This window comes from Antedon bifida, chromosome 11, assembly GCF_963402885.1.
Source record: "Antedon bifida chromosome 11, ecAntBifi1.1, whole genome shotgun sequence".
Classification (NCBI taxonomy): Eukaryota; Metazoa; Echinodermata; class Crinoidea; order Comatulida; family Antedonidae; genus Antedon; species Antedon bifida.
The window spans coordinates 15,734,482-15,746,006 of NC_136236.1; the positions used below are offsets into that span (position 1 = coordinate 15,734,482).

At 33.4% G+C, this 11,525-nt stretch overlaps 1 protein-coding gene across 1 annotated transcript; it reads left to right on the forward strand.

Annotated features, from left to right (window-relative positions):
- Positions 1–22: 22 nt before the first annotated feature.
- On the forward strand, positions 23–9,788 carry LOC144855462 (centrosomal protein of 83 kDa-like). Its single transcript, XM_078713335.1, has 12 exons — positions 23–74; positions 828–1,025; positions 1,143–1,293; positions 1,534–1,758; positions 2,227–2,475; positions 2,818–3,064; positions 3,383–3,527; positions 5,657–5,806; positions 7,325–7,688; positions 7,779–7,879; positions 8,008–8,179; positions 9,358–9,788. The coding sequence occupies exons 2-12, from the start codon at positions 847–849 to the stop codon at positions 9,538–9,540; spliced, it is 2,166 nt and encodes a 721-aa protein (XP_078569461.1). The 5' UTR covers positions 23–74; positions 828–846; the 3' UTR covers positions 9,541–9,788.
- The last annotated feature ends 1,737 nt before the right edge of the window (positions 9,789–11,525 follow it).

Consider the following 11,525-nt stretch of genomic DNA (forward strand, 5'->3'; position numbering starts at 1 on the left):
AACGCCCTCTACAGTTTTATAAAAAAATGTTTGTTTTGATCCAAAAGTTTTTCGGCGTTGGCGGTTGGGAAAAGGTAAAAAAACAGGATAGCAATTAAAATAGTGTTGATATAATTGGTTAATTTAAGCTTATTTAGACATTTTCATTTTCCACTTACTAAATATGTTTTCCTTGATTAAATATAATAACGTAGCTAGGTTTCTTGGTAGGCTAGGCCTACTTCTAGCCTACCACTACTAGCCTAGGCCTAGACACAAGAAGGCCTTCCCGCGGCGCTAGGCATACCGTGGGCCTAGCTAGGGAATACAGTACCCGGCTTGATTCAGGCTGTTTGAGTGGGTTGGTTAGGCCTATCTACACCCTAGCTAGCTTGATACCAAAGAACATACAACCTAGTCCTAGCTGGCTACTATTAATTATTATAATTAAATTAATATTGTCAATATTATTGATTGATGATTGCGGCATGCCATCCATTTTTGTTTTTATATGGTCCATCAATTCAGTAACCTACTAGGCTAGTATCTAGCCCGGATTAGGCCAAGTTGAGCCGCCGCCAGAAAAACGCTAACCAAATGCTAACTTTCGCCGGTGCTCGTTTCTATTTATAATAGCAGTTCTATTTATATTAGGAATAACGATGTATATTCAAAAGTTTATATATCACGGTTTTTAGTGTATATTATTAAATATTACAATTAAAGAAATAATTATGAAAATCTGACTTGTAGATTCCAAAATATAAGGCCTAAATCATCAATGAAAATGATCGTTTTTAGTTAAAAATGACGTAAACATGTTGCGTTTTTATATACATTTTTTGCAGCAGGCACATATTAAATATAATGACGTCAAGCTTCATTGGAGGTACCGCCGGCCTAGCAATGACGAACCCTTCTTCATTAGGGCAGTCTCTTCCAAAGCTAACCCAAGAAAGTGAACTGCAAAAGATGCTGACAGATGAAAAGATAAGATCTGAACAACACAAAACAAACTATCAAACATTAAAAGCTGAACATACAAGGTAAAACTTTAAATATACATCTACATTTAGTCTCCCTCCATTTACAAGAACAAATTAATGCACATATTTTGAATAGAAATATTAAATTTATAAGTTATATCATGTTTTTTGTTTCAGGGTACAAGATGAAAATAGGCGTTTAACAATGAATATTGAGGAGTTGAAAGAAGAAAAAGCCTCTATGGAACAGAGGTTACAGTTACTAATGTCCAAAACATCACAAGAATTATCAGAAAAGATTCAACAGGTTGAAGAACTAAAAAGAAAGGTTTGTCTCAGAGGCGTGGTTTCAATACTACAGTAAATTTATCCTAAATTCTGTGTTACTGTAGTACTATATTGATCCTATTATTATTGGAGTTAGTATACAGAATGATATAAAATACAAAAGTATAGCCTGGTGTGAAAGTTCTAATTTGTCCCTCCATAGTTATACAACCAACTTGGTCAAAATAATTTGCTCTAATATCACATGTGTGCTAAATAGTATTATTTCCTTTTTCCTAAGATCATCACACCTGACAAAATAGAAGTGATCAAATCACAAGTGGCCGTTGAGTTGGAACAACCATTCCGAGAACGTGTCGGTCAACTTAATGAGGAAATGGATCATTATCGTAGCGACTATAATAAACTACGATACGAACACTCATTTTTAAAATCTGAGTTTGAACATGCTCAAGTGGAGAGCAAAAGGATATTGGAGGAAACTACACTACAATACGAAACGGAGGTAAACTAATTCTATAGAGAAAGTCTTTAAAGTATTAATATTGAGTAAACAGAGGTAAACAACTGTAAAAGAAAAAGGAAGTCTTAAGCTCTATAATATACTATAAAATTTATGTGACAAAAAAAGTGTGATGTCCCCATATATGGACATGATGATGTCATATCACTACCATATTTGGGCATATCACTATCCTAATAGGCACATTACACTTTTTTTGTCAAACTCCGATATAATTTCACGCCTCTTAATATTGGTTAGGGCTTATTACTTAGGACCACAATTTAGTGAATCTACACACACTATGGATACATTTTCATTTATTATTAATTACTTATTACAAGTTATTGGGTTCTTTGAGCCTTTTTCATGTTCTTTCACTTTATCTCTATATTTAAAAATGCGGCATTTATTATTTAAGTACTAATTAACCAATAAATTTTATAGAAGCTCGAATTTGTTTCTTTTAAGATTGAAAATTTGCGAAAGGACCGAGAAGCAATAGTAGCCAAGTACACAACCGAAGGGAGCCATGACACGCAGCGTGTTCGCAATCTTCATAGAGAGAATGCACAGCTAAATCTAAAGGTCAAAGGTCTCTTGACAGAGCTTGAAGAATTACGAGCTCAACGTGAACAAGTTGGTTTACAGTCAGATCACGTTACAAGACTGCAAGCACGCCAAATGTCCGAACATATTGCTAATATAAAAGGATTAGAAGTAAGTAAAATAGTATACTACATTATATCCCTATCCTGTATAAAACACTGTATTAAATACTGGACAAGCAAGAGTAAAGAACGTTCATAATATCGAGCCATGTCATAATAAGACTCCGGGATAAGACCCATGTTTTTTTATATAAAAGAACGTTGTTAATGTTAATCCCAATTGAATTCTTACATAATTTGTTTTCTGTTTTTGTAGAGCTATTAAATAGTTAATAACCATTAAAAATCAGTGTAATAAGTTCATCTTTGGATTGACGAACTTAAAGGTCAAATCATTCAATTGAAACTTCAAAACAATACATATTTAAATCATACAATTTTTCTTTTATAGGCAGAAATTGAATCATTTAAAAGTCAGGCCAATCATTTACAAAAAGAACTACAGTCATCGTTAGATGCCCAACGACTTTTAAATTCTAAAGTACATGACTTGGAGAAGGAGAATATGTCATTGTCTGGCCAGCTAGATGAGAGCACACACAAGAGTAAGATAGAGATAACAAACATGAAAATGGAGCTGTTAAAAGTGAAGGGTGAGCTAGAACGCGAGAGAGACGCATTAGCCAATCAAATTGAGGGTAAGCGTAATTTAACTTTTTCAGGTTAATTGTCAACAATTGCCATAAGAAAATAATTTAATCAATGACCTGACGGATCAGTACTTTACATAAAAAAAATTGTTTTTAAAGAAAACCTGAACCCTGCGATAGATAGCCAACCATAATAAACACTGCCACTTACTAAAGTTTAGGAGATGCAGCTATTAATAGCTTTAAATTGGTCTGTGCCATATTGCAACATTTAAGCTGACTATTATAACACAACCACATCCACCATATAGCCTCTATATTTTATTTAAATAAAAGATTTTAATGGATAATTTAAACTTCTTTTAGGTTATATAACAAAAATTGAGGTATTACAGCGGTCGGTAGATTCACAAAGCAGCAGCTTGGCGGACAAAGAGAGAGAAATGGTTCGAAAAGTTCAAGCTGCACGTGAAGAAGAGTGGCAAAAAAACAACATATTAGAAACTGAAAAGTAAGTCTGTATTTCTTAGTTATAAGTTGTACTTTCTTTTTGATCTTAGAATATTGGTTTCAATGCTGGTAGATAAAAACGCCAATTTACACAGACGAATGGTAACGGTAATAAAAATATAGAATCTACGTTATTCCTTATGACCATTTGCACATAATGCGGAGTGGACGGGCAGTTTCCGCTCAGGATAGATACAGATTCTACGTGGGACAAGCTACACGGTTTTCCGCTTACCGTTATCACTAGTCTGTGTAAAATGGCATTAAGAGTGAGTCCTATTTGTTACTGCACTGTTAGATGAATATGCAAATTATTAAATATATGTCGCTTGGATATAGAATTTTATTAGTATCTGGGACACATAACATAAAATGTGAATAAAAAAAATCTTTTTTATTTCATAGCAGTAAAGCCACATTCACACAGCACCATTAGAATTAAAATTCTTTATATAATTTTCCATTATATAACAACACGGCACTGTCTTGTGTGAATGTAATTTAAGGCAAGTAACAATGTTGCTAACTGCTTGGTGCTACCGTGTTTTGAACTCCTTGTGTGAATGTAACTTAAGGCAGGTGGCAATGTTGCTAACTGCTTGGTGCTACCGTGTTTTGAACTCCTTGTGTGAATGTAACTTAAGGCAGGTGGCAATGTTGCTAACTGCTTGGTGCTACCGTGTTTTGAACTCCTTGTGTGAATGTAACTTAAAGACCCCTTACCTGCAATTTTGGACGTTTTTTGGAAAATAATACATATATATCACTTTAAAAACATTAAACCATGTCATTGCTTGTCTTAAATGTACGTTTTATGGTAAATTATGATAAAAAGTGAGAAACAATGCACTACCTAAGTAGCTCGCGGCGATCGACCTCTCGTGGACGGTCTTAGTTTTGTAGGCCTAGCTGGTAAACATCGGTAACGTACGAACATCGTACGCTAGCTATATACCTAGCCTGACGTTGTATAGTTGCTGCATTAATTGTCTTTCTATTTTTGCCAGACTCCGTTGATACAAATTGGGGAAAACCCGGTATTTTCGCTGAAAAGTTAGGAGTCTTCCATTTGTTTTGGCCTCACGATCGATCGAAAAGTGGGCGAATTACAGGTGAAAAACAAAAATATCAATCCGCGCGCAATGCATTTTGGGATTTATAGCGGGCCGCTATAATTATTAGAATCGACTTATTTTTCACATTTTTAACCGTTTAAAGACGAAAAAAGTTATCGCAATAGGACCATATAGTATTATTTTTACATTAAATATAGTTTGTGATCTTAAATTAGATCTAAAAAACGTAGGGAAGGGGGCTTTAAGGCAGGTGACAATGTTGCTAACTGCTTGGTGCTACCATGTTTTGAACTCCTTGTGTGCATGTAACTTAAGGCAGGTGACAATGTTGCTAACTGCTTGGTGCTACCATCTTTTGAACTCCTTCAATTACAAATCACCTTTGTATATTAATCAAATCAACAAACCCTGTTGATAGATTTCTAAGATTAATTATACTACTATAAGTGTTCTCTCAGGTGATTTATCAGAAAATTCTATCTAAAATTAGTTTCTTCAGAACATGATTGCTTGAAGGTTTTATTTTATAAATTGCTGTGCTTTCAAAACAATGATTCAATCTTGAGGAACATAGAATTTGTAGCAATGTAATCACATACAATATACTGCTAGTTGTGTTAACTTATTACTTTGTAGATTAATCTGTACAGAATACAGGAAATCTGTTAACCTTAATGATTAATGTTATTTCTATTAATAGTATGTTTGTGGTAATGTAGTTGTACAAAAAATCAATAAATAAAATGAATGAGAAGAAACTTTGTTGACAACCACAAATGTAATGTGAAAATAATTTACTATAGTACCTGTACCTCGTGAATATGAGGTATTGGCTTGTAAGTAAAAAAAAGATAATATTAGTATAGAATAGATAACAAACAGAAATGTGTTACCCAATAACTAAAATAACAAATATGTGTACCTCTGGTATGAAGTTTAAAAGCCTTTAGAGCACATTGTTTTAGGACAAAGCATCATAGTATGAATAGAAGTATTGATAATGGATGATTCATTACTTGGTGTACTATCTTCTATCTTTTTAATGAATTTGTAGATTGGAATTAGAAGCAAAGTTACAGGAAAGGGAAAAGTTACAAATCGAAGAAGAAACACAAAATCATGCCGAAAAAGAACGGTGGGAAGAACAGATTAAAGTGGCGGAAGGAAGGCGTGATCAAGCGGAGAAAGACCTCCTTGTTCTACGGTAGGCAATCATGATCTTAAAAACCTATTACGATGAGAGGTAGTGCACACAGCCTATTCTTAAAAATATATCAAATAGAAAACAGTGTTGTTATGCTTATTAATAAGATATTACGGTAGTTTAATTAAAAATGAAAAAATGTATTGAAGACAAAACTCGTCTGCTTCATGCATATGATACAGTACCACCATCCATTAAACCACTAGGGCTTTTATGGTATACTCAATTCTGATTGGATAGTAACTCTATTCAACTTACAGTATTACAATTACAGTTATCTTTACATTTACTTTTAAGCTCTGTCTACACTATCAAACTTTATGTAACAAAAAATTGTGATGTGCCCATGATGATGTCATATCAGTACCATATTTGGGCATTTCACTGCCATATTTGGGCAGATCACATTTTTTTTGGTCAAATTAGTTCGATAGTGTAGACAGAGCTTTATGTTAATTTAATATGCAAAACCTTGAACAAAATCTACCTCAATTATTACACATGGAGGAAATAGTAATGCCACAATCTTTCTATGACTAAATTAATGAGTTAACAATGATTATTTATAAAGTAAATATTCTAATGAAGAACATTGCCATCTCCAATGATTACGTGAAGGATTTGTCATACATGTGAACAACTAAACAGTACAATAAATAACTTAAGCTCTGTCTACACTATCAAACTTGTTTGACAAAAAAGTGTGATGTGCCCAAATATGGTAGTGATATGACCAAATATAGTACTGATATGTCACATAAAGTTTAATAGTGTAGACAGAGCTTTAGTTTAAAAAATTAGGTTGTAATTAATAGTAGGCTATGTTCACATTATAGCCACTAACCGTTTAACTTTATCCAGATAAAAAATGTCAAGGTCAGGGTGTGCGTTCATACGCACATTCACGATCCAGATACTAACATTCCACTAACTGACATCAATTTCCCGGAAACTTATTTTGTTGAACCTATTTTGTTGAACCGGAAGCGAACCCTGTGTGTAGGCCTAGCTAGTAAACTAATTTAAGTTTGTCCGTATATTATCAACTTCAAGGTTTCAATTATTATGTTAATATATGTACTAATTTCCTTGGATTTTTATTATACATTAACTGTAGTAAAAGGATCCGGTAACAATAACATTAAACTGTCAATTTACCTCACATTTCACAACTGTACGGTTTCAAATTGAGTAAATTAGCGAGTTATTTATAATAATAAAAGTACTTATGTTGTGTTAAGTACGTCATTGTCTGCTACAAGTAGCTCATGTAAGTACTGGTTACTATTCTGTCTATTAGAAATAATCAAGATTTATCTTTTAGTTTGAAATATTGCCATTAGCGAATATTGATTTTCCTTTTCAGATGTACCACTTACAATTTTGCATAATTTTTACATTTTTTATTTATTTTTCCATCCTTATTATGTTTGCGATCTCAAATGAGATTACTTTGTGTAATAATATTTGTAATAAATGATAATTATATTATTAGTTATTATATTTATAATTATTCAGAGCAAAATTTGACCAACATAATAATACAAGCCAAGAACTGGACCAAGAACGACAACGAAATGCAGAATTGCGAGAAAAACTTCATCACAATCAAACAGAACTGTTAACCCTGCAAACAATTGAACAAGAACTGAACACCGAAAACGACAAATTTAAAAACTCTGTAGATATGTTAAACGATGAACTACGATTAACTCGCAATGATTTAGAACAAGTTAAAGATGTTGCCCAGCAACGACTGGAGCAACAAAGACTAGCAAGTTTAGATGAAAAGCAACAGCTGCAGAAAAGGCTAGATGAACTAGAAGATCAAATAAAAAATATGAATAAAAACTTGGAAATGCAAGGAAAAGTTCATAAAAAGGTATAAAAGGTTTAATTCATGATCGTGGTAGGCTCTGACATGCATGACGAAGATTTACATTTTAAATTCTGTTTGCTCCTAATTTTGTAGAAAAAGAAGAAGTATCAAACAGTTGTAGACCGGTTGAAAGACAAGATTCAAATACTGGAAGCAAAACAAGAACAACTGGAGCTTGAGAATCAAACACTAAGGTACTCATTTGTAAGACAGTCTTAAGCTTTGGCTGCACTATCAAACTAGTTTGAGAAAAAGAGTGTTATTCTTAAGATACTAAACTTGGCATAACTTCCGAATAAATTAGCATAAATTAATCTTACAGGAAGCAGATTCCGAAGGAAACTTACTCAAAAGCGGTTCGCAAGTTACGTGAACTGCAGAGAAAACAAAGTGAATTTAAAAGTTTACTTGCCGGAGCAGATATGAGCCTAGGACCAATCGCAAACTTGTCCATAAGTTCAACTCCATACCATCATAAAAGCTATTTAGACCAGGTAGGTTATTACATGGGTTGAGGTCAGTCTACAGTCTGATCAGACTGTAGACTTTAAAATCAAGGGACAACTTAGTTAGAGTGTAATAGTTATGGACAAAAGATCATTCATGGTTCATGTTGTTAGGACTAAATATAAATTGGACTCGTTAGAAGAAAGGTACAACACCACGAAAAACTACTCTATTCAAAGTAAGAAATTCATTGTAACAGAAGAGTATCTGTTACACTAATTAATGTGTCTGGGACTCAGTTTTGATTAAGTTCCCATTTTAGATACATCCCCACATTATCAGTACAGATTGGTATAACATTATTAACATTCTTACAGTTGTCGTACGATCATACACAGAGGCGTAGTACTGGAAAGTAAGTGTATGGTAATTTGCTACCTAACAGAGGATGGTGGGGCAAATAATTTTAGTTATCATTTTCTTACTGTTCATATGTTTTTGCACATGATTACATGTATGTACATGTATACATGATTACTAATATACAATGGTGTTTTGGATTGTTTGGGACAGACACCAATGATTAAATTACCAGCTACCATTGGTTGCATTGTGGGCAATGCTAAACAACGTTTTACACAAAGTGTGTGGCCCAGTATAGGCTTTTAAACTCGCACAAAAACTCCCCCTCAGCCAATTAATGCTTGGTGATATGCCTAATATAACATCATTGCTGGGCATTTTGGAGTCTTTCTCTTTATATATTTTATACAGTAGTGGTATCTCATCAGAGGTCAAACGACCTCTGTTAAGCATACATGCAATGCTGGTCCATGGTATGCATTCTGGCTGAAATGAGTGGCTATTCAATTGTACATACCATGCCAACCTTGTGATCTAAAATGGTCCACTGTATAAAACATGTGGCTATATATTCTACAGCAGCTGTTAATATATATATTTTGTCTTTGTCTTATATTTTCTCATAAATTTCCTGAGGAAATTTCTTGTCATTAATACCATTTGTCCTATTTATTCAGTGTAGCTCACTTATTTAATGATAAAATAATTATCTTTATTTCATTAATATGTTTAATAATTTCTTGCCTTTATGTTAGTAAAGATTTCATTTCAATACAAACTGTATTTGCCACAATTTTTTTTTTCATTGCTGATTTTCTAACAGAGGGGCCCTCCTTAATATAATAATTTGATTATCTTTTAGGACCAGCACCAACGCGATGTATCGATGATTAAACGACGTCTTGAGGAACTCGGTGACAACCAGAAGCAGCAGCTAGATATTTTACTAGGTGATCCACCGCAAAGTGCGAGATCCGATAATATATCTATCAAATCGGATGCCGATAAAGAAAATAATATAGTACTGGATGATATTTCGGAATAAGGATTATAAAAATATTCTTTCATGCTTCTTAATGTATAATCAATGTTTTATATTTTAGATGTCGAGACTTGGACTAAAGATCGTTATGTTAATTTTCAAAATAAGTTGTAATATATTTTTCATTTTTATGTTAAATATTGTACTAATAATTTGTACATTATTTTCTATTGTCATTTTTTTATACTGAATTTGTATCTTAGATATCGACTTTTCATTTTGGAAATAAAAATGTTCATAACAAGTCTGTATTGCTTACGAGTTATAATATTTTTTTGTATGTATTTCAATTGAAGATGTATACATCCTACATATGCACTATAATATAATTGACTACAAATTGATTATAAACACTCATCCCACACTACTGTACATTCTATTCCAAATTTATTGTTTATTGAATTTTGTTCAACAATACAATAAAATATGAAATATTAAATAAACCAGATCCCGCTGTGGGAGGTTCTTTCTGTTGTAATCTAATTTGACCAATTATTTAATTTTCATTGTAAATGTTATCATAGATTTAGAGTAATACAGTATGTCCTTGCTGACTGTAATTACATATCTGAGGCACACTGTTTAGTTTATAGGATAATTAGTCATTTAAATTCAACAAAATTAATAGGATATATTTGTTTGTCCATGGGTTATGATTATTATTGTGTGAATTGTTTATGCATAAAATAACTAGTCACTTGAACCATATTGTTCATAATAATTTGACGTTTAGTGGATATGCGTTCTTTCTAAATGATTACCAGGACCACTTTAAAGATAGAGGTTAAGGGTGCGGATCTAGGATGCTTAACCCAGGGAGTCAACTGCCTGCTTAATCTTTCCATAACCAATGTATACAGTATTCCAACTAAACTAATTTTGAACATTAGAACGACAATATAAACGTGCTGTAAAAAAAGGTCATATCTCATTGTGAATGTCAGGGATGAGGGCACGCACTCAAAATGTGTATATGCATGTCAACAACGACTCTGCCCCTGCCCGCAAATATTGTATATTGTATTGATATTAGGCGAGTACCCTCTAGTTCTAGTTGATGTAATTCGCGCGTACACTGTTAGTTTTAGTTTACGTAATTCGCGCGTGCCCTCTAGTTCTAGTTGGCGTAATTTGCGCGTACCCTCTAGTTCTATTTGACGTAATTCGCGCGTAACCTCTAGTTCTAGTTGACGTAATCGCGCGTACCCTCTAGTTCTAGTTGACGTAATTCGCGCGTACCCTCTAGCTCTAGGTGACGCAATTCGCGCGTATCCTCTAGCTCTAGTTGACGCAATTCGCGCGTATCCTCTAGCTCTAGTTGACGTAATTCGCGCGTATCCTCTAGCTCTAATTGACGTAATTTGCGCGTATACTCTAGTTCTAGTTGACGTAATTCGCGCGTACGTTCTAGTTGACCTTTGTTAACCTTTATGAAAACGTGTTGAACTTTTAATTTTCAACGAGTGTTCAATATCATAATCTACAATGAGTGACTCGTGCGCCATTTCTAATTTCAGTTTAAAACAATAACGATCAAAGTACGTGTAGTCTAATATTCGCCACGGGGTGACTAATGTTCATCTCGTACAATATAAAAGCGATTAATGCATAATGTATGTATAAAGTTGTTTCGTGTGCACGTCATAAGCGTATACAGTACTCAATAATTCAATTTTGAAGTAGGATTTCTTAAGCAGTTAGTTTTTTACCTTCCATTAATATTGTCATTATTGATTTTCAACTAAATGATTATCAAACGTCTTCCGATGATTCTCTGTTAATGTTGCCGTAAAATAAAATTTATCGACAGAAGTGTAGGCTTGTTTGTCGGTTTGTTTTTAATATTACGCGAAAAAACCTTTAACATTTAATTAACCATGTTCACGTGAGGTTCGTATAGAATACTAATTATGGAGAATGTGGAATGAATGGAATTCAACCAAACTATCAAGTTCTCGTCATAATTATCACCCCAACTGTGTTTTACA

Bases quoted from the DNA above. Each gene is read 5' to 3' on its own strand.
- LOC144855462 (XM_078713335.1), top strand. From the start codon at position 847: ATGACGTCAAGCTTCATTGGAGGTACCGCCGGCCTAGCAATGACGAAC. The intron at 1,759-2,226 runs GTAAACTAATTC...GTTTCTTTTAAG, and splicing joins CACTACAATACGAAACGGAG to ATTGAAAATTTGCGAAAGGA. The intron at 5,807-7,324 runs GTAGGCAATCAT...ATAATTATTCAG, and splicing joins AAAGACCTCCTTGTTCTACG to AGCAAAATTTGACCAACATA.